The sequence below is a fragment of the Sphaerulina musiva genome, assembly GCF_000320565.1.
Source record: "Sphaerulina musiva SO2202 unplaced genomic scaffold SEPMUscaffold_1, whole genome shotgun sequence".
NCBI lineage: Eukaryota > Fungi > Ascomycota > Dothideomycetes > Mycosphaerellales > Mycosphaerellaceae > Sphaerulina > Sphaerulina musiva.
In genome coordinates this window covers 710,625-735,111 of record NW_016017383.1, presented here as the reverse complement: position 1 = coordinate 735,111, position 24,487 = coordinate 710,625, and the positions used below count along the sequence as shown (strand labels likewise).

Genomic DNA, 24,487 nt, shown 5'->3' with positions numbered 1-24,487 from the left:
GCGTGAAATGGAATGTTGAGCAGAAAACACCGGACCTACCTCGATACCCAAATGCGTCTAGACGGTTGACACTAGGCTGGCTGAAGCCATGCGGTAACGCGCTGACGGCATCTTTACAGTGCTGTAAAGATGTCGATGAATCATGGGGCAACGAGCCGTGCTGTAATGAAAGAAATGTGGTTGCTTCCGGCCTCCCGACTGCCTCGTTCCCGTCCCAATCGCGATGTTGGCGGCGGCGGTACCTCCGTCATGTATTGACATGTCCATATAGGTACCCATCTTTTCCCTTGCCTTTGCCTTGTCCTGCCATACAGGACACGATAGTCACGGCCATTGGAACATTCGGCAGCAACAAAATGTCTGCAGGTGTGGTATAGAGATGTGTGTGAAGTGCACACGCGCTCGGGCCTTCTTGGTGTGATAAGTCTTGGCCTGGACTGGAATCCTGGTTACCTGTTCTACCTATTCCCAGCGACAACAGATTACCATGTCTAACCCAGACATCATCATTATTCATATAGAATAGAGACATTGCTCGAATAGGACCTTCTACCTCTATATAGCCGCAATCGAACTTTCTGGAAGCCTGGATAAGCCACCACCGGTCAGCATAGCCCACGAGATCTAGAGAGGTCGTGGCGAAGGATTCGTTCCATGCATTCAATAATTCCTATAGGTAGCCTGCTATGCAAGCCAGATAACGGTTGCAACGCTTTGGCTCAAGAATGTGCATTATTATCGTGTAATTTGGTCATACCTATCCCAATAGCATCGCACTGCCAGCTTCAGGCGCCAAATCAATCGGTATCAGATCTATCATCGGTCTATAATTCCCGCAGAAAGCCATTATAATGTGACACCCGGTCTGCCATCGCTGTGTGCAATCTGTTCGTTAGCTAGATGCTACAGATCCTTCTTTTGCTCGCTTCCTTCCAGCATAGGAATGGCATCTACACTGTCATTTCTCTTATGAAGGCCAGATCCATCATCAAGCTCTGTCTTTGAACTATTGTAGCCCTGCGCGTCTGCAGGAGGCCCCAGGTCCAACGCACTCGAGACTCCTTCACCAGCCCCATCTTCAGCCTGGCTGGCACCTGTAGGGCCTGTAGGACTAGCGAGCGGACTGAATGTCAACCCGTCTTGGCCCGTGAGATCTGGTGACTTTGACATCCGGGCAACTTCTTTCCTGAGCTGATCTAGTTCTTTCTCCATCCTCTTGCCGAACACTTCGATGTAGTAATTAGCCCCGTTCCAGCTTGCCCAGCTGAAGACCAGCATCATGAAGCCTGCACTCGCCCAACGATACCAGAACCAGAAAGGACATGGCAGCATAGTCAAGAGAGCATAACTGTACTGGATGAACATGAAGATAGTCTCTTGGAAAGACTCTGGAAAGGAAAGTACGAATTTCCCGAGCACATTGCCGCGATAAGATCGACGGAGCCAGGTGAAGGAGGTGGGGCGGCCAGCAGCGATCTTCGCGCGTTTGCGGACTGTGATCAGGAAGTGGTAGGAGAGTTGCCAGATCGCGTAAGGGAGTGTAGCCCAAATGATCATGTCTTTGAGACTGTAGTGTTCGGGGGCGTCGGGAGTCGAGTATTTGATCGTGTGAACTGCTGGGAATTTTTCGAGTTGCATTTCCTTGGGGAGGCAGTGGACAAGAACATGGAGACATACACATGGCATGATGTGAATGAATAATCTAGAGTAATTGTTAGTTGATGCAGGGCGAGCAGAAGCGGGGACTTACGAAGTCACTTTGTCCAGACTGTGAAACACGAGGCTATTTCTCCACATGGCAATCGCTACAGCGTTGTTGCCAAAAGCAAGACAGAACGTACTAATGAAGAGGCGTTTCGACTGCGGAAAGAACCAGATTGAAAGCACCAAGAGCATGTTGACGAAATAGCAGAGATCCGCCAGGAAGTAATGAAAACCGATCTTGTGGTATTTGTACCATCGGATGGGCATGAAGTAGCTGTGCCACACCGTTAGAGCATAGCAGCTGGGTCGCACACATTGATCGACTTACAAAAGTTGTGCCGTGTACCAGTAGTGGAAATACTCCGGCATTGCGCCTATCAGGTATCCAGATATGAAAATGTTGAGCACAGCGGTGACGAAGGACACCTTCTCCAGCATGCTGACAGTCTTGTTGTCGTGCCATCTCTTGTTCAGCCGCTCGACAGACGCCTTCATACGCCTCCGATACCTGTCCAACTGGTCGTCTGACTTGGGTATTCTCTTTCGCCATTCGTCTACAACAACATTTTTGCTAGACAGTGCTCGCTGCGCAAGCTTCTGCCTCTGCCTGCGTAACTTCTCCGCATTGTCGTGAATGGCATTTTGCATGCGTTCCAATCGCTGAGGCAGCGCCAGATTCTCCAGGATATCGAACATACTTAGCCTATCGACGCTGGGAAACTCCTTGTCGAAATCGAAGCTGGCGTACACATTGTCTGAGCTGCTCGTGCGCGACAATCCAGGAGTACCCGGAGTGCTCGCGCCACTAGCCGAGCCACCTCCAGCAGTCAAATAGTCCTCCATCTGTGGACGCATCGAGTCGCTGCTTGACCGCCCGTGCGCCTCTTCGGTCGGAGGCCTGAGATCAGCCATCTTCGCCGCCGCCATCTCGTCCGTCTCTTGTGTCATGTCTGCGCTAGCCATATGGGTAGTATGTGTTGTGGTTCTTTTCGTAGCCGCGTCGATGTCCTCAAGCCGTGCGTATGCTTCCAGTTCGTCCTCTGGGATGATATCGAGATAGCTGCTCTTGTGTCCAGCGTAGTATGGTCTCCGCAGCTCCGAGTTATAGCTGATGGGCATTACCGATACGACATCGACGGCAGCACTGCACACCCACTACAGGCACCTCTGCCGGGGTGTTTGTTCTATTGGGGCCTTCTGGAAAGGAAGAAAAGGAATCGCAACACCTCTTCCCGTCGTGTTCCGTTTCCGTGTCTCGAGGGCCACACTGATCGCTACAAGCTGAGGTTGTAAGTGGCACCCGATGTACACGTATATACAGTATGCCAACCACAGAAACTGCGTGTGTGCGTGTGACGCGCAAAAAGAACAAATCGACGTCGCGTGTCGCTGCCCGTGCTCGAAGCTCTAGAACTCCCTCAGGTACCTTACCCTGACCATACGACGTCATGTTTGGAGCGACACGTGCACGGGTGCCAAGACACGAACTAGGGAGCTTTCTAGCGGTGGTACTGAGGCAGGTACGACGCGTGTATGGAAAGTCGCGTAAACCCCTCTACTCAGTGTCTCTGTCTCCGTTGCTGTTCTCGAGACACACTCATCCACCACCACACCCTCCCGGTATGCGCCCAAGGCGATAGCGAAACTGCTCGCTCCTGCCGATACCGCAACTCACCATATCATTGCCAATATCCCATAAACACGCGCCACGATGGGCAAACTCCTCGCGTTGGAGTTGTACAACTTCAAGTCATACCGTGGCCACCATGTCATGCAGTTCGGCGACAGCTACTTCACCTCCATCATCGGGCCCAATGGATCTGGCAAGTCGAACTCGATGGACGCGATCTCCTTCGTACTTGGCATCAAAACCTCACACCTGCGGTCAAACACCCTCAAAGACCTGGTGTACCGTGGTCGCGTGATGCAAAAGTCCAAGATCAATGCAGATGGGACCGTAATCGAGGAGGGTGCCGATGAGGCAGGCGGCGACGCGGACGTGGGCGCGTCGGACGCAGAGGAAGACGAGGAGGAGGAGGAGGAGGTCGAGCAGCCGCGGAGCCAACGCGACGACCCGCAGACAGGCTGGGTTATGGCAGTGTACGAGGACGATGCCGGTGAGGAGCAGCGATGGAAGCGCAGCATTACGACCACTGGAACGTCCGAGTATCGCATCAACAATCGTCCTGTGCCATACAAGCAGTATAATGAGGCACTCGAGGCTGAGAACATTCTCATCAAGGCGCGCAATTTTCTCGTGTTTCAAGGTGATGTAGAGACCATAGCGTCGCAGTCACCCAAGGATTTGACGAAGTTGATTGAGCAGATCAGTGGCTCGCTGGAGCACAAGCCGGAGTATGACAGATTGAAGGCAGAGAGAGCCCTTGCCGAGGACAATCAAACCAATAAGAGCGATGCTCGCCGCACAATAAACGGCGAGATCAAAGAGTATCAGAGGCAGAAGAACGAGCTGGACAAGTATGAGCAGACAAGAGACGAGAGAGATCAGGCAACTGTGACGCACGTTCTCTGGAAACTGTTCCACTTCCAGCGCACGATTGAAGACAGCACGGCAGAGATTCAAAAGCACCAAGCTGAGTTGAAAGAGTTCAAGCGTAACGTGCGAAAATTCCAAGACAAGCTCGAGGCTGCGAAGGCCGAACAGGCAAAGGTCGGTCGCGAGATCAGCAAGTTCGAGCGCGACATGAAGCACAAAGGCAAGGATGCCGAAGAGCAAGAGCAGAAGCTTGTGCCCATTGATGAAAAGCTTGCCATCCATAGCAATAATGTTCAGCGATACAAAGCTCGCGTAGACGAGATCACGCGAGAGCGAAACCAACAGCAAGCCGTCGCCGAGAAGATGCAGAAAGAGCTTGCCATGGTCCAGAAAGCTCAAAAGAGATGGGAAGACCAGTGGAACGCCGAGCAGCAGAAGGCTGGACGAGCGCTCAGCCAGCAGGACCTGCAAGAGCTAGAACGACTGAAAAAGGAAGTATATAAGCGCACTGGCAGTGATCAGAACAAGATAGAGAACATTACTCGTCAGCTCAAAACCGATGAGGAGACTGTCAATTCCCTCAAGTCCAAGCTGGAAAACACCGAGGCCCTCATCGCAAACTTGAGAGAAGACATTGCCGCCTTCCAACAACGCCGAGACGATACTCAACGAGTAGTCAAAGCAACAGGAAAAGCAATGGACGAAAAGAAACAAGCCATCAACAGGCTCGTCAGTGACCACGATCGCTCCGAACAAAGGAGGCGTGAGCTAGACGAGAAATTGCAGCAGGTACTCGTGGCATACGACGAGGCAAAGGGTCTCCAACGTGAAAACCGAAAGGAAGCGGAGCAGCGCATCATGGTCTCTGACCTTCGACGAATATATCCTGGTGTGAAAGGACAACTCGGCCTTTTGGTGCGGCCGAAGCAGAAAAAGTACGAGACCGCTGTCTCCACAGTCCTGGGTCGCCACTACGACGCCATTATTGTCGATACCGAGAAGACTGCCCAAGACTGCATTCAATTTCTCAAGGACGGGCAGAAGTATCAGGCCACATTCATCCCTCTGGATACAATCATCCACAAACAACCCAATGCCAATCTTCGAGGAATGCACCAAGGCATGAGGCTGGCGATCGACACTATCGACTTTGACACGAACCTGGAACGGGCAATGAGCTTTGCTTGCGGCAACGCCATCGTGACAGACACCATTGCCATCGCAAAGGAGCTCGTCTACAGGCGCGGTGTAGATGCGAAAGCTGTAGCTCTAGATGGCACAATCATCCACAAGGGTGGCAACATGACCGGAGGTAATGGTCCTGGCAGCACCAACCGTCGTTTCGACGATGCTGAAGTGGAAAAGCTCACCAAGCTCATCGAGAAGTTCCGAGGCGACATTGATGAACTGCCCAAGGGACACAAGAAGCAAGCTGAACAAGAGCAACTTCGATCTGAACTTTATGGTCTAGAGACAAAGCAGAAGTACGCGCAGGACGAACTTGCAACTCTTGATCGCAATATCCATAGCAAGTCCAAAGAGTTGCAGCATCTAGAGTCGCAGCTAGCTGAGCTGCGGCCAAAGTATGAGGAACAAGCTGAGGGCGTAGAGACGCTACGTGAAACTCTCGACGAACACCAAGCTACTGTCTCATCGATCGAGGACGAAGTCTTCGCAGCCTTTTGCCAACGCACTGGATACGAAAACATCCGCGAGTACGAGAAACAAAATGGCGCTCTGCAGGAAGAAGCTCGCGTGAAGGATTCCGAGTTCAAGCGCCAGACCTCCAGACTGGAAAACCAACTCGAATACGAGAATCAGAGGTTGCAGTCCACGGAAGGCCGACTAAAGGCCACGGAAGCAGCAGCGAAACGTGACCAGGACCAGTTAGTGCAACTGCAGGCCCAAAAGGACCAGATCGCTGCTGAGCTTGCCCAGATCAGTGAGGATATGGAAGAGATTCAAGCACAGATTGATGAGCTCAAGAAAGACTTCGAGGAACGTGGTGAAAAGGTCCAGGAAGCACGACGTGATCTCCAAAAACGCAGTAAAGGCCAAGAAAAGACGCTCAAGGAGATCTCCATCCTCGATGCAGAGGTGCAAAAGGCAGCCAGTGGTCGGTATAGTGTGCTGCGAGCCTGTAAAGTTGAGAATATCAACGTTCCACTCGAGGATAGCAGTCGCAAAATCGCTGCCCTTCCGCTCGAAGACGAGAGTCTTCAAGACGAGGACGCGATGGATGTTGACGAAGAAGAAGGCGCCACTACCTCTCGTTATAAGGACTACGGCATTCACATTGACTTCTCTGAGCTCGAAGAGGACCTGCAGCAAGACGGTAGCGAGGAGTGCGGAGCCCAGCTCTCGGAAAAGATCAGTACACTTTCCGCGGCTTTAGACAAGATGGCTCCCAACATGCGCTCGGCAGATCGTCTCGAAGCGACAAGTACACGTCTCAACGCTGTGCAGAAAGACTTCGATGACGCCAAAACCGCCTTCTCCAAGGTTGCCAAAGAGTTCGAGAAGGTTCGCAAAGCCCGCATGGATCTGTTCAACAAAGCATTTACACACATCTCGGAACAGATAGGTCCAGTCTATCGTGAGCTCACCAAGACTCCCTCCTTTCCTCTCGGTGGTTCTGCCTCTCTAGACGTGGAGGACGATGACGAGCCTTACCTGACTGGCGTCAAGTACCATGCCATGCCGCCACTGAAGCGCTTCAGAGACATGGAGCACTTGTCCGGTGGCGAGAAGACGATGGCTGCTCTTGCTTTGCTATTCGCGGTGCACACCTATGCTCCTTCTCCTTTCTTTGTTCTGGACGAGGTCGATGCGGCGTTAGATCATGCCAACACCACACAGCTTGCACAATATGTGCGCGAGCATGCTGGGCCTGGCATGCAGTTTGTGGTCATCTCGCTGAAGACGGGTCTTTTCCAGAACAGTGAGACGCTGGTGGGTATAATGAGAGACCAAGGTGTGAATAGCTCAAGAGCTTTGACGCTTGATGTAAGTGCTGCATTATATGTCTCATTCTCTGGAGTGGTCTGCTAACACTTTGATTTCAGCTTCGGAAGTATCAAGCGGCATAGAAAGCCCTTTCGGCACTACAGGAGGATCTCAGCCTACTTATAAGGCGCCAGAGGACACCAGCTCCCTTGCCTCCTAGCAAATGAGATGTGAGGCGAGCGCTGGCTGTCGCGTACATACCTTAGTCAAGCGTGAATGGACAATTCTGATGATGACAGGACGCGAAGAGAAGAATACATGAATTTTCTAATTGCAGCCACGATTATCACCCACATAGGTAACATTACTTTTCACCTCCTTTACTTTCAAATCTTTTCCTCGCCCCATCCATCCCCATACCTACACTTCAAATCATCTTGACTCACACTTTCACGATCTGTCAAAGTTGCTCTTATGTTCGAGTCGAGAGCCTGTCTACCTGTCTCAACATAGAGATATATGTCTCTCTGTCCGTCCGTCCGTCTCTCGGGTTATGTGCTTGTCTGAGGCCGGTAAATTCAATCGCAACAAACGATGGAGTTTGGCAGGCAGGGTGTTCGAGCCTGGAACAGACAAGTGTGACAATCTTGTTGTTCCTCCTGAGGTTAAAAAAAAGAGGGTCAAAAGCAAATATGGTCGTCTGTCTCATATTCTATACCTCCTACACGACTGCAGCTCTATGCTATGAGCCTATAAGGTACCTACCTGCACGAGCGTTGACTTCTCCGGAGTGCAGGGAAAAAACATTGACTACTTGACTCGTGCTGGAAAAGTCGGGTTCGTCGATCGGTCGATGCCGCTGCATGAACTAGCCATGCCACTTGATATGTAGAACATGGTGGTATATTGCATGTTGCCTCAACGTAGCAGGCAGAAAAGGCAGGGCTCGCTCGCGATATAAGGGAGGGGGTATCGAGAGTACGAGCACTACGGAACAATTTGTGCCGTAACATAGTCAGGATGCCTTCTTATCGTGCAAAGATGGGGCCGGGTGCGCGTGCCGTGCGTAGGAGGTAGGGTGTTTGCTGAAGCCATGCACTGTCACACAAAAACTCTCCCGAGGGTTGCTGGGCTGCAGGCACACGTCGTACGAGAACCGCCTCCACGCAGGTCGGAAATGACGAAGGATATCCCAGACAGTCCAGTTACGCTGCACCGCGCCACGAGGTGGGAAGTCGATATCTTCCAGGCACGTTACACAGTTGTATTGTCGTCACGGCCATCCCAAGCCGACCCGGGATGCCCTGCAAAGGAATGATGTTCGAAACCATTGACAGCGTTGATGCTTTTCACGATGGGCCCTGGTGATGGGATGGCAGAAGCTATCGCTGACATACAAAGCCTGTTCAAGAGAAACCACGTGTTTGATGAAGAAGTTGGTGCAACATGCCCAGCGTCCTGTTTGTTCGGGACAAACGGAGGTGTTTCGTTGTTGCAAGTGCGGTTGTACCGCATTCTTAGCGCTGTGAAAATTGGATGGATGCGTCAAAGGCTGAGATCGGGCCGTTCAAAGACCAGCATGATGGTGACATTGGATCGTGTGAATAGGGTGGATATGTGGATGGGTGACGAGAAGTCGGGATTCGATATATTGCGGCGGTGGATCTCTCGGGCGATGCGGCCCTTTCCATTATCTGACACGTCGACGGGGACCAGGATTGTGCAGGCGTGATGGAGTGTAGTGTGAGAAGCGTGTGATGACATCCCGATTGCGTGTGGCCCCAAAATTGCATTGCTTCTTCTGACCCTCAAGTCAGGTGGAGAGGAAGAAGAAGGGTTGGAGTGTGGAGACTGACTGACTCTTTGCCAAGCAATGATCCTGGGCAGTGGGCAGGTCGAGCGAGTGATGAGGCTTTGCCACCATCTTTCAAGTGGCTCAATGATACAATGAGAGGTGTGAAGTACATGCACCAGCACAACAGCTGCAGGTGAAAACTCCTCTTCTTCGCCGACACCTCGTACCTGCATGCCGTGTCTTCTGTGATCGTGAGCGCTGATGCGTGGGAATGGCCTACCTCCTACTGTATGCGACTTCTGCAGACAGACGCGGACGGCAGCCATGCGATCTCGCGGAGGCGGTACAGTCACAACCATCTCCTCCTGCTCGATGATACCTCCACCGCGGAAAGGGTATCAGCCATTCCGTAGGGTACATACCTCCTACATGCCTTCGCAGATGAAGTTGATGGAGCACCGAGCAAAGCCACAAATTGCCCGCGGCCCCTGTGTAACGCCCCGCCGAAACGAGTCCCACGTCACGAGAGGCTGTGAGTGATGGAGATTATTGGAGTTTGCAGGATTTGATTTTATTGGACGTGGTTTCATCTTTCAACGCACGTGAGAATTCGGAACATCCGGTGCTCAAGCCACAGGTGTGTGTGCGATTCGGCGATGCCGTTGGCGGACAGTGCACATCTCCAAACTCTGGTCCTTGGGGGTGGTGATATATGCTGAGGCATCATATACTTGCTGAATCGAGCTTCGTATCACTGGTGCGAAGGGGAAATGTGCTCCCATGCTGTTTGTCGCTACTGTATGCCAGGATAATGGTGGAGTCTCTCCGGTGCAGCACGCCGAATCCGGCAACATCATGTTGCAGAGTGGATGTGTTGTCGGGGATGGTATGCATCTTGTTGGTTGTCCTGTGGCTTCAATGTTTTAAGCGCAGCCCGGTCATCAACCTTGTCAGCGCAAGCGCCTCTGCAAAACAGCCTTTGCGCTTTCGGCTGACACGCCGACCTCATTCATGCATGCAATCAAGCCATCTCTTCGGCTCCGCCTGTTCTGGCGGGAGCATGGGCGGGCACCAGCCCAGCAGAGATGCAGGCACGAATCAGCCTTTCGTTATCTAGTTCTCTGGCGACTCGAGCTTCGCAGTACCTTGGTCTTCTAGTTTCACTGCTGCTCTGGCTGCTGTTCGGATGTCCTTTCGCAGTCCATCGTCAATACCGTTCGCATCTGGTCGGTTCTTCTCTTCGCTCCATCGACGCCGACAGTAGTCGCCCCCGCCTTGCTTCCTCGCGGTATCGTGTCGCTCGAGAATTGGTCGGCCTTGATGCGTGACTTGGGTTGAACTATGGACTCCGTGCAGGCCTCACAGGTAAGTAAGCATGTTGCCGTCGGATGAATACCATTGCCAGTCTATGTAGCTGTGATGAGGAGAATGAGAAGATGGCTGTTGAGAAGAAGAATTACCTTACTGATATGCTCTCTGTTCAGCGTGATCAGGCTCGCATGTCATTGCCACCCCAGCGACTGAGTGCTCTGTATCAATATCACAACGCACCTGAAGTGGCACCTGCACACGGTCTGGAGTACGACGACACAATATATCCCGTTTCCGACAAGTATCCCGTGATACGCGAATCACCACTTTACGATGGAAAATTCAGCGGGAACGGGCGGTATCATGGGGACGGCAACAATCGCCCACCGCGGATTATCTTTGGTATGAAGATTAAGACATTCTTGGTGGTGGCGCTTGCCATGTCATTGGTGGTTGTGGGCGCAGCAGTAGGAGGTGCGGTCGGTGGAAGGCAACTACGAGATGAACATCAAACACAACTGGCGTAAGTCCATATATATATCTTACCGCAGCATACTTCCAGCAACTGACTGACTGTCTTGCAGCGGTACCAACGTTACAAATACGGCACTACCAGCAACAGGAACCAAAATCACCGCGTCTCCAACCTCGACTTTTGCAGCACCAACACCGACCTACGAACCACTCAACGACTGCCCAGCATCGAATAACACAGATTACACATCCCAGTACGCATCCACAACCTCATCATCATCATCATCAGTCCCAGCCGGCCTCGCCTTCACCAAATTCTGCGACCTCGAAAACCCTCTTTCAATGAGCAACGACGACGACGACAACGACAACAACAACGACAACCAAGACATCATCGCCCAAGCCTTCGTCTACAGCTTCAGCGACTGCATCGAAATCTGCGCCGCATACAACTATGCTCATTCGGGAAGCAATTGCACCGTCGCAGTGTACGAACCTTCCGGCAGCAGACCAGGAAACTGCTGGATTGGAAATACGAGACAGAGACTTCAGCCGTCGAATTTGCGATCATCTACCGATGGGACGAATGTTGCCATTTTACAGCAATGAATGAAGAAACCTCATAATGAAAGAAAATCAAAAAAGAAATCCAAAATATTATTGACGACAGTGGGGAATGAAATTGTTCTCCCTTTTTTTTCCTATCGCTCTTTGTGCTTTTTCTTAATGTACTACCCCCTTTTATGTCTCTTTTTTTTCCATTTTCCTTATTTTTTTTATGATCTTGGGGGAACAAAAACGAATTGTCAAGGTTGGGAACGAAAGAAAGAGAAGCGCAAATTCGGAGTTGGGGCAATTTCACTTATACCCCTGCGGCCACTTTGGTGGCAGAGCAGGGCATGTACAGCATGGCGTTGGAGGCGATTCGAGAGTGAAGGAGTGAGTGTTTTTCTCACCCTTGTTCTATCTACCTATCTTGTTATGGATCTGTCGGATAGGGGCTTGGGCTTGGAGAAGTGGCCTGTAGATGTGGAAGGTGCGCGAGGCTAGCTAGGAGGTACAGGTAGCTATGGTGTGTGATGACTAGGGAGAGAAAGCACAAGGAGGAGGTCGAAATGAAATGGCAAATACTGTATGGTAAAGGTCAGACGCGAGATGATAGATACCATTTGGCATGTCATGATGTGAGATCAGTTGACTCTTCTCTCTCTCTCTCTCTCTCTCTCTCTCTCTCTCTCTCTCTCTCTCTCTTTCTCTCTCTCTTTCTCCCTTCATGCAAGTCGACAATACCTCTCCCCCTCTCCCCCTACACCTAACTACTGACCCATTCGTTCCCAATCAATCCTCCACAAATCCATCCCAACACCACAAACCAAAACCCTGTCCCGTCCCACAAGCTCCATCGAAGAAACATCCGCCACAGCAGTATGCACATTCTTCTTCAGTGCGATATCAACCCCTTCTACTCCTTCTCCATCCCCAAACTCAACTTTCCATAGTTTAATCCTCTGATCGATACTCCCACTCACGAACCACAAGCTTTCATTTCCCTCGTGACGCACAATTTGGAGTGCCGTCACGGCAGCGGCATGGGCTTGGGGGATGAGGAGAGTGTGTATTGTAGCTTCATTACTCCTCTCCTCAGATGTCTCGGAGCGAGGTTGAGATGATATGAGCGTCAAAGCGAGGGCATTGTCGTCGCCTCCTGTAATTAGTATGTGGCGATCTGGTGATAGATTATGCGAGGTCAAACTGAGAATCGCGTTCTGGTGCACTTTGTGTCTGGTGTGCCAGGTGAGAAGGCCTGGTTGTTGCGATGTACTGGGAGATGGTGAGCTCCAGGAAACGAGATGTCCGTCTGTGCTTGCTGTGTACAAAATTTCCTGCTGTGCGTCGAGTCGACCGTCATGAAAGCTCAGATGGAGGCATTGCGTTAGACAGGAAGTCAGATAGTCCCCATTCGCTAACAGTGTCCAGGTCTTATCTCGGTATTGCCACTTGGAAATGGCAGAGTTGGAGTATGCTATCGTTATATGGAACCCGCGTTCGACATTTCGGGCATCAAAGTTCATGATACGCAGATCAGAGGCCGTGCTGAAGGGATATATGGATTCGCAGAGCACGCCTATGCCCAATTCTAAGACATCATGGCTGATTCGCCAAACGTAGAGTTCTTCCACGCCTCCGCTTGAGAAGAGATACCTTCCATCCTCGGACCACTGGAGGTGTTGGATGCCTGTGATGTGCTTCTGAAGTGTGTGCACACATCGCCATCTGCCACTATCGAGCACATGTAGCTTGATGTTGGTATCCTCAGCCCCAGTTGCTACCAGGCTCGAGTTGATAGGGGACATGGCCGAGGCTTTGATCTCTCGGCCGTGACCACCACTGTCCAATAAGCAGTACGGGCGCTGGCTTTGATGTTGGTAGTGCAGTTCAGATGCTTTCGTCCAGACGAACGTGCCGCCATCAGTCCCTGCCTGGAATGCAAAACTGCGATGGGCACCACCACACTCTACGACCATGACTTCCTCTTGTGTACGAGTGTCCCAGATGACGAACTGTTTTCCTCGAAAGCCGCAGACCCAGATATTGCCGTCCGGAGCAATGATGAGTGTCTCTATATTGGGTCCTAGTGGCAGCGATAGCTGGTGTATCGGGCGCAGGCTGATAACACTTGCACAGGAGCTGTCTGAGTCGTCGGAACTCTGACCCGAAGATTCAATAATGTGCGCTGCGTATGTTCCATCACGACCAGTGGAAAAGAGGATATCAGAGGAGCACAACAGTGCGGTGACTGCTTCTTTGCCGTGTACACCAGGATATAGCATAAGATGCTGTACAGGTCTTGCGTTCTCGCTTCTGGATCGTAGATCGTAGATGGCTACGCATCCAGATCGTGAGCCGAGTGCCATCCATCTTCCCTCTCGCCACGCAAATTCAACAAAGCTCGTAACCACAAACCCATGTGGCAACTCCACATCGAAAGTATCCGTGATTGTGATGATCTCAGGTTCATCGTGTCTCTTACAGAGGTACCATGTTGCAGCCTTGGTTTTTACTGTAGTGACCAGGAGACTGCATTGTGCTGTTTCATACCGATCGTCTGCGATCTCTTGTGCGAACAATGACGCCACCTTCTCGCCTACATCCACAAGAACGTGATGTTGGGTGTCTCTCAGCGTGTAGTAGTAGACCTCACCTTTACCAGCAAAAAATGCTATACCCGGTATGGAAGCCATAGCAGAGTATCCGCGTAATTGAGGCACATGTGTACTAATCGGCTTGCTCGCCACGGTGCCTTCCATCAGCCTGAGGTTGAGAAGCTCCAAGCTTCCTAAATCTGTGATTGCCACGATCGTATGGGAAGAAATGAAGCCAAAAGCTCGGTAAGGCGTTGCGGAAGCCGGAGCTTGCGATTTGGAGCGATCGTAGCTGTCGACCTGAGCGACAGCAATAGCACCATCCGCGCCCCCCGTGACTATGCATCCACCGACAGGAGTGCTATCATCACTCGTACTGCTCATCCCAGGGCGGACTGCCACCGACCAAATGTTCTTACCATCATGGGCCTTTTGAACACGGACTTGCTTCATAGCCACGGAAGAGTCAGCCTCTACTTGTATTGTCCAGGACACACATGTTGCATCCTCCCCAAAGGACAGCAGATTGAGATTGTTGTCACCTCGGACAAATCGTATTTGCCAGATTCTGGAGATGTGACCCATTTGCTTGGCCAGGCAGGTGGGCATGTGATCATCTTTGCTTACAGTAGACCCGAAGCCAGTTTCTCGTTGCATACGATTGTCATCTTGTATGGAGAGATCGGAGATGTCCCATAGCCGCACCGTTCTATCGTCGCTGCAGCTAGCCAGCACCCTCTGCCGGCCGCCCAACATGTCCTTGTGCTCGGGCGACGATATCTGCACACCAAAGACTGATCCATCGTGAGCGGAGAACGAATAATGCGTCTGATGTTTCCATGAAAGGTCATCTTGTGAAAAGTGCAACGTCCACACTATGATATCGCCAAAAGCAGTTCCTGAAGCAATGAGACACGATGAATGACTTAGCCATGTTACTTGAGCGCAGTACAAGATGCAATTGGAGCCAGGTACTACCTCTTTCAGGTCTAGCTCCAGGGACTTTGGAAGTCCCGTCGCGATAGTCAACGAATTGTGGGCAGTGATGATGGCCGCCCTTCGAGGGTCTCCTGGAAAGACAGCAGCATCTAATATCCAGTCCCGGGCTGCTACAATTTCACTTGCTTCATAGCGGAAAGGAAGATGACGCAGCCCAGAGCTGAAGTGAAATTGTCGTAGGTACTGGCCTCCCCATACCAGGACATGACCGAGACGCTCGCTGTTCACGAGTATGCCATGAATGGTCTGTCCCTCGAAGACAGGTACAGATTGCAGTAGGATTTTGGTCTTGGCGTCATAGAGGCTCAGAGTGCTCCCCGATCCAGCGAGCAGAACATCGTAGTTCCAGAGGGCCAGTGCCGTGACCGGAACGCGATGATGTTCATGCTGCATCGGAGTTCCCGTCGTGTTGTGTGTAGAGGAGGTTGGGCTGGGAAAGATTCGAAACCTCACTTGAGAATAAGCGAGCCTTGGCGGCCCTGGCGTACAGCAGAGCAGCTAGCTACTGGGACCTTACCGTAGCTGACAATCAAAACCCCGATAGCGTCCAGGAGCAGACTGCAGAGAAACGTGTCGGTGTTGTCGATGCACACGAGTCTCTCTCTCTTGGTTGTTCGTCGACAACAATAATAAAATGCCCTTCCATTTGTCCCACCATCACCAGCCCAGCAGACACAGCATCGGAGAGGGCATAATCCAGGCGGCGGCGTCTAGTGGCTCTATAGGGTTGGGTAGTAACCTGCAGCGCATCGCGAGCGGGACCACGAGCGCCGGGACGGATTCCTTCGCGGACTCAGACAGCTCGCACAATGCCTATGCCTCTCTGAATCACAGCAGCAACAGCAACAGCAACAGCAACAGCAAAACCAACAACAACGACAGCGACAACAACAACAACAATGTCAGCATGCCGCAGAGTGGGAAAACAGCAGGCGGACTGCTAGGGCCGGGAGGAGGCCTCGTCGGGAACGACCACCAACTACCATCGGCTTCCTTGTCAGCGCCGGGGTCGACCATCCCGGGAGAGGCTCAACAATCTTATTACGGCGCCAGCCCGAGGAGAGCGGCGCACGAGCGCGTGCCGTCGCTGCAGAACTACCTGCCTCAACAGCCGCAGTACAAAGAATCGCCATATTCGGCCACCGCGACGCCATCATACAACGTCCAGAGCGTGATCCCTTCCAACGCCGGCCCATCTTCGTCTGGAGGCAGTGGGGGTGTAGGAGCAGCAGCAGCAGCAGCAGCAGGAGGAGGAGGAGGACTGCCTGGAGCACTTCAACCAGCGGGAGGCTCGCGACCACCAGTGTTCACAGCGTACACCGCCCCGACGACGATCCCCACCATGCAGTCTCAGCCGCTGCAGAACAATGCCTCGCAGTACGCGCCGCCCTCTCGAACAAATACCCTCCATAGTCACTCGCGAAGTAGCCCCAGCGTCGGGACGATAGAGGGCGCCTCCAAATATATACCTTTCAACCAGACGCCCGCTCAGACACCGACGACGTCCAATCCGAAAGCATACAACCTTTCCAATGCGCAGACACCCTCCCAAGGCGCCGGGCCTTCACACAGTCCTCTGAACCTCACAGACATTCGATCGCGGGCGATATCAGATGCGAACGAGGGACCCCAGGGCACAGCCTTTATCAGCTACTCTGAGCAGCCCACGAATTCCAATTACCTCGCGCCTTTCCCTACCTATGCCTTTGACTGGTGCAAATGGCCGGTGCAGGGCAGTGGAGCTGGCAAGATAGCCGTGGGCAGCTATTTGGAAGATCCGCACAATTTCATACAGATCCTGGACACCCACATCACTCCGCAGGACGTGAACGCTCCAGGACAAGCACCATATGGAATTGAGTACAGCAAAGCGGCCGAGGCCACATGCGCGTATCCAGTAACGAGGATACTCTGGGAGCCTCCCAGCTCGCAGAAGTCGAGCACGGATCTGTTAGCAACCAGTGGAGACCATCTGCGGTTATGGAGCTTACCAGCACCTTCTACACCACACTCATCACATATCAACAGAAGCGCTTCTGTCAATATCCGAGATCCCGCGCCGCAGAAGCTACAACCCTTGGCGCTGCTCTCGAATAGCAAAACGCCCGAGCATACGGCTCCTCTAACGTCGCTGGACTGGAATACACTCTCTCCCAAGCTGATCATAACCTCGTCCATTGATACTACATGTACAATATGGGATATACCAACCCTGACAGCGAAGACCCAGCTGATTGCGCACGATAAGGAAGTATTTGACGTGCGGTTTTGCGCAGGTTCAGTGGACGTCTTTGTATCATGCGGAGCAGACGGCAGCGTGCGCATGTTTGATTTGAGGAGCCTGGAGCATTCGACGATCATCTACGAGCCGGCTGAGAAAGCAGACAAGGGTCAGTTGTTCCCCTTCGTCCATGTAGATATGATACCAGTCACTGACATTATTTAGCATCATCACCCTCTGCTTCATCGCCTTCCAAATCACACATGCCAGCAGCCCCGCCTCTATTACGACTCGCCGCCTCCCCACACGATGCGCATCTCCTGGCAACCTTCGCCTCGGACAGCAACATAATCCGCATACTGGACGTTCGTCAGCCCGGCACTGCCCTCCTAGAACTTCGTGGTCATCAAGGAAATCTGAACACCATCGAATGGAACCCCAGCCGAAGAGGCATGTTGGCTTCTGGTGCAGACGACAGCACAGTGCTAATTTGGGATTTGTTGAATTCCCAGAATCAAGCTACTGTATCAACCATGAACGGCAATGGGACAGAGCAAGCTCCCTCTTCTGGGAAGGGACCCTTTGCGAGCTGGAAATGTGAATATGAGGTTGCAAATGTTTCTTGGGCGCCACAAAGTCAACTTACCAATCAAGGAGGCGATTGGTTGGGTGTTTGCGCAGGACGGGGCGTTTGGGGTGTAAAGATATGATTATTGCGTATGTCGTAAAACGGAAAGTGATGCGACTCTGCATGGTGGCGGTTCAGCGGGCTCTGATGAACGGATGTCATGACAGAAGAACAAAATATTATCAAAGGAAATCGAGCGAGCGAGTAAGCGAGCAAGCAAGCGTGGAGATGAGGTTCTTGCATGAGATACCATTATATCTCACTGCGTATTTCGAAATAGAAGAGAAAGAGAAGGAGAAGAAGAAGGAAAGAGAAGAGGATATATGTATCTTCTTTTAACTAAAACAAACCAAATCTGTTTGTAACTCAAGTGGGTGCTATCCATCCTCCTCCTCCTAATCTTCCTCCTCCTATTTCGCCACCCATTCACGAATATTCCCCTGCAACTCTCTCATCACACCTCCCTCTCGCCAAAAATGTCCCGCCCCGTCAATTTGTGTCCATTCTACCTTTGCATCAACTGGATGTGGAGCAGTAGCAGTAGTATTAGTAGTAGCAGGAGTGGCAAGAGCAGCAACAGCAGCAGAATCCTTTGCGAGTCGTTCTGCCCATTGACAAAGTTTCTTACTCGATGTAAAAGTATCAGATGATCCGAAGGCTATCAGTGTTGGATATTGGAGGGAGAAAACTCCTGCTGCAGTACTCTTCTCTTCTGTTTCGAGTGAAGTACTTCGTCCTCCTCCTGCTGCTGTTGCTGTTGCTGTTGCTGTTGTTGTTGCTGATATGAAAGGGATACCAGGCGGGACGAGAGTCGTGGAGAGTGGGATGAGGACTGGACTGATGAGGAGGTAGCGTATTGATATGGGCTGTCGTTGTTGTTGAAGTTGTTGTTGATGAAGTTGTTTTTGTGGCTCGCTTGAGACCGTATTGTGTTGTTGTTCCTGTTCGCGATCCGAAGACGTGCGAAGGTGAAATTGCCCACTGCGTGGTCGATGCATGTGTGATTTGATCGTACGAGGTAACTCGCGTATGGCTTCGAAACTTCCGCGCGAGTCGCCGCGGCTGTGTCGACGACGACTGGAGGCCAACTCGCTTTCTTCGCCTCCTAATATCACGTGAGATGGATTTCGCCAGTGTGCTGGTTTGGAAGGAGAGGTCGATGATGGTCGTCGTCCACGTTGGAGTCTTGTCGCGATGGTCTTTCGGTGCTGAATTGCTAGGGTGCGAGCTCGTAAGAAGATCTCTGTCGCTGCGGTGCCATTCTCAGCGCTCTTGAAGCGATTTAGTATGGTGAAGACTGCCGGCAGGCGACATAGAACCAGGGAAGCGAAAGAGTAGCCCGCGAGAAGGAGCTCCAGAGAAGCCTGACCTGTGGTATCAGCATCGGTTTGCAGCAGCGGACCATCGAAGCTGGACTGGTCAACTGAGGCCAAGATGTCGAATTGTACGGGTATCACCAGAGTGCTTAGGTAGTAATATAGCAGACCAATGATGGAACAGAAGTCGTCAATCTCCGGTCTGCCAGTCCAAGATGTCTTTCCGGCAGAGTGGCCTGCACCTCTAATTCAGACGTCAATTGTGTTAATTTTTACGAAGTTTCCAACATGAACAGTACGCACCTGAAGTTGAAAGTCGTTACAACATAGCCTTGATCGAGCAGACACTCGGTCACCGATAAGACAACGTGATCATCATATGAGCCTCCCAGAGGCGCATATGGATGCCCGACGATAGCGCCTCGAATCTTTTTGCTGTCTCCGGCGACCAGGTCGTGAAGACCTGGGGGATGATATATCCGACAGTCGAGAGGTGTGTCATCATGTAATGAAGGTATTGGGAACGAATAGGTTGGCTCGGTCATGGCTCGTCCGGTACAGGTACCTGAGCCTCTCAGTCACAGAATTCGTCAGACTTGGGAACATCATTTGCTCACGTCTGCACCATAGGACTGCGCTGACGGGACCCGAGAGTGCTATGTATGGCACGGAAGTAGTTTACTGTTAGCCACTCGGCTGTTGAGGTCGAAGGGTCGAGCTTTCAAGCTTATGTAAGCCCGCGCAGTCTTTCGTAGGTACATGTATGTACCTGACCTGTAGGATGTAGGAGACGGATCCATTTCTTCATTCAGTGTCTACATCATGAGCTTTGGAAAAGAGTAATTCAGGCGGCGGCTCTTCATCGTCGTCGTTCACGGCTCGAGATGCGGAGAAACTCTTGTCAAGCGCATCTATCTCTTCACTAGAGTTTGCCTTCTTGAGCTCATGCCCACCTGTTTCCGGGGACTTGCTACCGGCTGCGCTCAAAGCACTTGCGAGTATCTGTTTGCCTCGACTAAGCGCATCCAGCTCTGCTCCAAGCGCCGCTTGTAGCAGCTTCCAATTCCGCTCTTCGGCCTTCTGCAACTTCGCATGCAGCGACTCGGCCACGTTGTCTATCTTCTCGAGTATGTGTTGCATGCGATCGGCATGTTCATTATCTGAAATACTTGTGCTCGGAGGGTCGTCCCAAGCCGACTGCGAGTTCGGTGACGATGGCCGCAATGCAGACATCTCGGTCCTGAGCTGTTTTTCGAAGTCTGTCACCTCTGTCACTGCTTCGCGCCACATCCCAGCACCTTCAATTAGAGCGGACTTCTCGAACTTTGTGTCCTCAGCATGCTGTAGCGCTTGTTCGCGCTGCTCGTTCCAGTACGCTTTAGCTAGGTCAAGGTTTCTTCGTTGGGGAGGTAGTTGCCATACCGAGGCTTTGACCTCTGCAGATGATGCTGCCAGTGGTCTGGCATGAAGGCCGTCGGGGCTACGACGCAGGAATTTCTGGATGTCGTTCTCAAGTAGTCGCAGGCTTTCCGTATAGGATGCGATGCGGGCCTGTACGGAGTTCTCCATGGCAGCAGCCTGACTCACCAGTTTCCGATGTCTGGTCTTCATCTCCGTGAGGCTCAACTCCACTCGATTGATTTCAACTTGCAAAGCATCGGCTTCCTGCTTCAAACGTTGCACCCGTATCGTCTCCTCTTCAGAGTCAACGTTGCGAGAAGCTTCATGCAGGCCTTGTCGCTTCTTTTCCCACGCTTCTATCTGACCAAGAGTCGCGTCATGCTCGTGTACCTCTGCGTGAACGTTCTGAAGCTCTCCATTCTTGAGATTTGCTAAGGCAATAATGCTGCTGTATATGCCTTTCCGAGCACTTCGCAACCCTGGTTGCCGTCTTCGTGGAGGCCGCATCCGCCTCGGAGCAGGGCTGCGCGTCCCGTGAACCGTGGGCGTTGTACTGCCTGTGGAGCTACGGTCATCCACATTTCCACCCTCTAGTCCTTGAATCAGGCCTTCTGCCTGCGCATCTAGCAAGAACTGAAGATCGGCTTCGAGTTCTTGTTGCTTTTCCTCGACTTCGGTCGGCTTCTCTACGAATCGAGGTTGTGTGGTCGCTGGGTACTGTGGCGGCATATATTGGCTCTGGACGATGGGAGGAGGAATCATTGATGACGACGGAGAAGAACTGCGCCATCGCGGCAGCTCATGGTTGGAGGTTGATGGGACTCGGTTGGTGCTGGAGGATGTCTGTGCGAACCACGACTTGCTAGAAGACATGTTTTCCGGGGCTGTCAAGCAATTGGTACCTGGTAGTTGTACGGTCGCGACTGGACTGGCTGGACTGGCCGGTCAAAGCGACAAGCTGTGTTCTACTATGTTATCGATTAGGATATCCAAGTACTGTATGTGGTTGACATAGTCCGCAGGATCTGATATCGCAGCAGAAAGGACTCGTTCAACACATCACGCGGTCATGTATGGTGGTGAGGACACATCTGATGACTGAAAGAACCGAACGCGTCGATGCGATACCCTAAAGCCAACACCTGCTCGCGATAAAGCTTGGCGTTCAGCCTATATATGTAGCTCCTCGGCTTAGTGTCTCATTTCTGCGACAAACAATCACGAAAGCCTTGGAGCCTGCAGGTAGCAGCCGGGAGGCAAGCCTATCATTCAACAGTCTCAGTTGAAATCAGATAGTGGGCAGCACTCCATCAGGCACGACGACTGTCAAACGCTCGACACACATGGGACGAGAAGTACGCATCATCTAGCCACGATGGACCCTTCTGATGCCGGCGAGCCACCGCGCTTCTTGCTGTTGCTCCCGCCAGTATCGCCCGCGGACGGCCCTGCGCTCAAGGCTGCATACGAAGACACATTGAGCCAAGTCTTGAAAGAAGTTGAACTCCATTCATCCGAGCATACAAGAGCTGCCGTGCTGGAGATTGCCTTGGCCTGCCCACATCTCGTGGGCACTCAGAGAGCTCCCAGATCCAGTCTATACAATCAGACTCAGTCACTGATTGCAGGAGTGTACAAGCTCATCACCACCATAGCTACACAGAAGAGCATCAATGTTGAAGATGCCGATGGCGTTGATGCCAGGATCATATTAATCGCTTGGTCTGCGGAGCATTCAGGTCAGCAATATGCTCGCAATCCTTACGGGCCAGTAATCGACCTCGAAACTCTTGCGAACTCAGGTCGACAGTGGCAATTCGCTTTTGGCGTGGAGTCAGACGCGGGCGAGAGCTTGGTAAGGGCATTCGTCAACGCGAAGACTGGCAATATTGAGGCAAGCGAATCAACCGCAACAGTCGCAGATGACACCAGCTCCGCCGCCTCCAGTCAGTCAAAGCACTACGATGTCGCGGTGGGAGGTACATGGGATCACCTCCACATCGGCCACAAACTGCTTATTACCATGACGGTCTTCGCCGTCGACCTAAAAGATACTTCCGGAGATAGGTCCGCTACTATAGGAATCACCGGGGACAGGCTCCTGGTGAAGAAGAAACATGCAAACCTGGTGGAGAGTTGGGTAGATCGACAAAAAGCAGTTGCGACATTCTTCAATTCCATTGTCGACTTTTCGACGGAAGCGACCCGCGGACAACGGCACGCGAGTATACACGACGATCCCGAACCAAACGGCAAGTCCATTGATATCCATTACCCAAGCGGACTCATAGTCAAATGTGTCGAGATCCAGGATCCTTTTGGGCCCACCATCACCGAGGAGAGCATCTCGGCGCTCGTACTCAGCGCAGAGACTAGGGCTGGAGGTAAGGCGATCAACGACAAACGTCGAGAACTGGGCTGGAAGGAGCTCGATATCTTCGAGGTGGATGTACTGGATGCAGAGGAAGATGGGAACAGCAGCACGGCCCAGGGCGGATTCGAGAGCAAGATCAGCAGTACAGCGATACGAGAGAAGCTGGCAAGGAAAGGAAAGATGTAGTGCCGAAGATGACTGTGTACTATAGCTATATAGCTGTTTTTGCATTGGACCTTGAGGTGCAACGACCACTCGGAAAGGCATTACTGTGCTTCCAACGAATGTTCTGCTACCACGTCATGCAGATATGCGGCTATACTTGCATTGGTTCTAGACGAGTCGGAAGGTCAGGCATTGTTGTATCACTGGGTAGGTAGCGCGAGGTAGAGTTCACAACCCTGTCGGTGATCAGTTGATGAAGTGTCGAAGTCGAATGTCTCACAGACAAGCACAGACGATGCACAAGGTGCCGAGAGGAGGAGTGCCAGCCAGGCACGCGATCATCTCCTTTCTCTCTCCCACCACCACTGCACCAACCTCTTGACACCTCTTCCACGGTCCACCACCTCGCTCTTCCACAGACGTCAGGTGACCTACATGTATGCATCGCTTCGAACCTACCTGTATGCATCATCTTTTTTCCAGCAGCACTACTGGTCGCAAAGTATGTCTTGGCCCCGCTGCAGCACTTTATCTTAATCCACCTATCATCACGAGCCGGTAACGTGCAGCATTGGCATGGCGGCCATGGCCCACCACCTACTGCAGTCTGCACCTTGAGACCTCGCCAATACCTGATTTATTTGGGCCTCACCAAGAATACGCGAAGAAGGCAGCTAAGGTATACACGTACACGGCGCAGCTGCAGGCTGGCGCGACGGCGTCACTTGGGTTGTGCGAATGCCTCCCGGTTGCTCTGCGGACTGCAGGAGGTGTGCAGCAAAGACATCAGGTGTGCGTAGCGTCATGCAGCGATGCTGCTGGTATACGCCAATCCATATCCTGCCCCGATCGTGGAGACATGGAGACATGATGGAGACATGGACTTATTGGTCTGCGTCGCTGCGAGCAGCCTCGCGGCTCCGCGGCACCCTACTCCGGCTCTTCTCGCCCGAAAGTCTCGAGGCTCGAGCTAGACTTGCTTCGGCTGGAAGGTGTTCACGGGTCGGTGTACCATTGAATTGAGTTCAGGTGCGAGGGGCACGTTCCACTTCGCCAAGTCACCCTCGCTGCACCATACTTTGGCTTTGCGCTAGCATTTCACGTGACTGATGGTACACTATACTTATAAGCTCTAGAATCCACACTGGATTTCCTGTTTCCTCTTTTCTTAAACCACAACCACGACGAGGAAGCTACACTAGAAAGCAATTAATTCGCGAACCGATTCCTGAATTAAATCACCAATAAGCTAATCGAGAACGGAGCGAGAGAGGGCTAAGGAGAGCAATCAATTTGGGAAATAATTTACGAATCAATTCCCTCCTCGACCGTAAGTTACTAAACCTTTGTTATCTTAAGTACTAAGTAGAAGGCTAATTAATTCAGAAATCGATTCCGGCGCAATTCGTCTACCTTGATCGTTTACGGCCAATAGTGAGTAATTATTTCTTAAAAAGATTGCTAAATGATTTCGCGAAATATTTCATGGATTATTTCAGGAATTATTTTAGGT

The 24,487-nt window shown here is 51.9% G+C and overlaps 9 protein-coding genes across 9 annotated transcripts; 4 read left to right on the top strand and 5 right to left on the bottom strand.

The window, feature by feature from the left end:
- Positions 1 to 655: 655 nt before the first annotated feature.
- SEPMUDRAFT_145669 (uncharacterized protein) lies at positions 656 to 3,027 on the bottom strand. Its single transcript, XM_016903190.1, has 3 exons — positions 2,033 to 3,027; positions 1,751 to 1,978; positions 656 to 1,702 (listed from the first exon to the last, which is right to left on the bottom strand). The coding sequence occupies exons 1-3, from the start codon at positions 2,821 to 2,823 to the stop codon at positions 904 to 906; spliced, it is 1,818 nt and encodes a 605-aa protein (XP_016764536.1). The 5' UTR covers positions 2,824 to 3,027; the 3' UTR covers positions 656 to 903.
- Positions 3,028 to 8,118: 5,091 nt separating this feature from the next.
- On the top strand, positions 8,119 to 8,604 carry SEPMUDRAFT_145667 (uncharacterized protein). Its single transcript, XM_016903189.1, has one exon. The coding sequence runs from the start codon at positions 8,241 to 8,243 to the stop codon at positions 8,463 to 8,465; it is 225 nt and encodes a 74-aa protein (XP_016764535.1). The 5' UTR covers positions 8,119 to 8,240; the 3' UTR covers positions 8,466 to 8,604.
- An 88-nt stretch (positions 8,605 to 8,692) lies between these two features.
- On the bottom strand, positions 8,693 to 9,301 carry SEPMUDRAFT_103800 (uncharacterized protein; the record flags this gene model as incomplete). The annotated part of the gene is made up of 1 exon (XM_016900517.1): positions 8,693 to 9,301. The coding sequence occupies one exon, from the start codon at positions 9,299 to 9,301 to the stop codon at positions 8,693 to 8,695; it is 609 nt and encodes a 202-aa protein (XP_016764534.1).
- A 773-nt stretch (positions 9,302 to 10,074) lies between these two features.
- Positions 10,075 to 11,901, top strand: SEPMUDRAFT_145666 (uncharacterized protein). The gene is made up of 3 exons (XM_016903188.1): positions 10,075 to 10,307; positions 10,427 to 10,776; positions 10,838 to 11,901. The coding sequence occupies exons 1-3, from the start codon at positions 10,284 to 10,286 to the stop codon at positions 11,334 to 11,336; spliced, it is 873 nt and encodes a 290-aa protein (XP_016764533.1). The 5' UTR covers positions 10,075 to 10,283; the 3' UTR covers positions 11,337 to 11,901.
- Positions 11,902 to 11,992: 91 nt separating this feature from the next.
- Positions 11,993 to 15,262, bottom strand: SEPMUDRAFT_55724 (WD40 repeat-like protein; the record flags this gene model as incomplete). The annotated part of the gene is made up of 1 exon (XM_016909372.1): positions 11,993 to 15,262. The coding sequence occupies one exon, from the start codon at positions 15,260 to 15,262 to the stop codon at positions 12,044 to 12,046; it is 3,219 nt and encodes a 1,072-aa protein (XP_016764532.1). The 3' UTR covers positions 11,993 to 12,043.
- A 410-nt stretch (positions 15,263 to 15,672) lies between these two features.
- Positions 15,673 to 18,087, top strand: SEPMUDRAFT_75559 (WD40 repeat-like protein). Its single transcript, XM_016910109.1, has 2 exons — positions 15,673 to 17,259; positions 17,316 to 18,087. The coding sequence occupies exons 1-2, from the start codon at positions 15,777 to 15,779 to the stop codon at positions 17,798 to 17,800; spliced, it is 1,968 nt and encodes a 655-aa protein (XP_016764531.1). The 5' UTR covers positions 15,673 to 15,776; the 3' UTR covers positions 17,801 to 18,087.
- A 5-nt stretch (positions 18,088 to 18,092) lies between these two features.
- Positions 18,093 to 19,579, bottom strand: SEPMUDRAFT_152636 (uncharacterized protein; the record flags this gene model as incomplete). Its single annotated transcript, XM_016907476.1, has 2 exons — positions 18,093 to 19,278; positions 19,338 to 19,579. 2 exons carry the CDS (start codon positions 19,577 to 19,579, stop codon positions 18,129 to 18,131), a joined length of 1,392 nt encoding a protein of 463 aa, XP_016764530.1. The 3' UTR covers positions 18,093 to 18,128.
- SEPMUDRAFT_145665 (uncharacterized protein) lies at positions 19,566 to 21,304 on the bottom strand. Its single transcript, XM_016903187.1, has one exon. It carries the CDS (start codon positions 21,195 to 21,197, stop codon positions 19,839 to 19,841), a length of 1,359 nt encoding a protein of 452 aa, XP_016764529.1. The 5' UTR covers positions 21,198 to 21,304; the 3' UTR covers positions 19,566 to 19,838.
- Positions 21,305 to 21,658: 354 nt separating this feature from the next.
- SEPMUDRAFT_145664 (uncharacterized protein) lies at positions 21,659 to 23,164 on the top strand. The gene has a single exon (XM_016903186.1). The coding sequence runs from the start codon at positions 21,811 to 21,813 to the stop codon at positions 22,993 to 22,995; it is 1,185 nt and encodes a 394-aa protein (XP_016764528.1). The 5' UTR covers positions 21,659 to 21,810; the 3' UTR covers positions 22,996 to 23,164.
- Positions 23,165 to 24,487: the final 1,323 nt, after the last annotated feature.

Excerpts from the sequence above, each read along its gene's own strand:
- SEPMUDRAFT_145665 (XM_016903187.1), bottom strand. The coding sequence starts at position 21,197 with ATGATTCCTCCTCCCATCGTCCAGAGCCAATATATGCCGCCACAGTAC.
- SEPMUDRAFT_145667 (XM_016903189.1), top strand. The coding sequence starts at position 8,241 with ATGCACTGTCACACAAAAACTCTCCCGAGGGTTGCTGGGCTGCAGGCA.
- SEPMUDRAFT_145666 (XM_016903188.1), top strand. The coding sequence starts at position 10,284 with ATGGACTCCGTGCAGGCCTCACAG. Across the intron at positions 10,308-10,426 it reads ACTCCGTGCAGGCCTCACAG|CGTGATCAGGCTCGCATGTC; the intron begins GTAAGTAAGCAT and ends CTCTCTGTTCAG. Across the intron at positions 10,777-10,837 it reads GAACATCAAACACAACTGGC|CGGTACCAACGTTACAAATA; the intron begins GTAAGTCCATAT and ends ACTGTCTTGCAG.
- SEPMUDRAFT_145664 (XM_016903186.1), top strand. The coding sequence starts at position 21,811 with ATGGACCCTTCTGATGCCGGCGAGCCACCGCGCTTCTTGCTGTTGCTC.
- SEPMUDRAFT_75559 (XM_016910109.1), top strand. The coding sequence starts at position 15,777 with ATGCCGCAGAGTGGGAAAACAGCAGGCGGACTGCTAGGGCCGGGAGGA. Across the intron at positions 17,260-17,315 it reads GGCTGAGAAAGCAGACAAGG|CATCATCACCCTCTGCTTCA; the intron begins GTCAGTTGTTCC and ends GACATTATTTAG.
- SEPMUDRAFT_145669 (XM_016903190.1), bottom strand. The coding sequence starts at position 2,823 with ATGCCCATCAGCTATAACTCGGAGCTGCGGAGACCATACTACGCTGGA. Across the intron at positions 1,979-2,032 it reads TGGTACACGGCACAACTTTT|CTACTTCATGCCCATCCGAT; the intron begins GTAAGTCGATCA and ends GGTGTGGCACAG. Across the intron at positions 1,703-1,750 it reads AGTCTGGACAAAGTGACTTC|ATTATTCATTCACATCATGC; the intron begins GTAAGTCCCCGC and ends CAATTACTCTAG.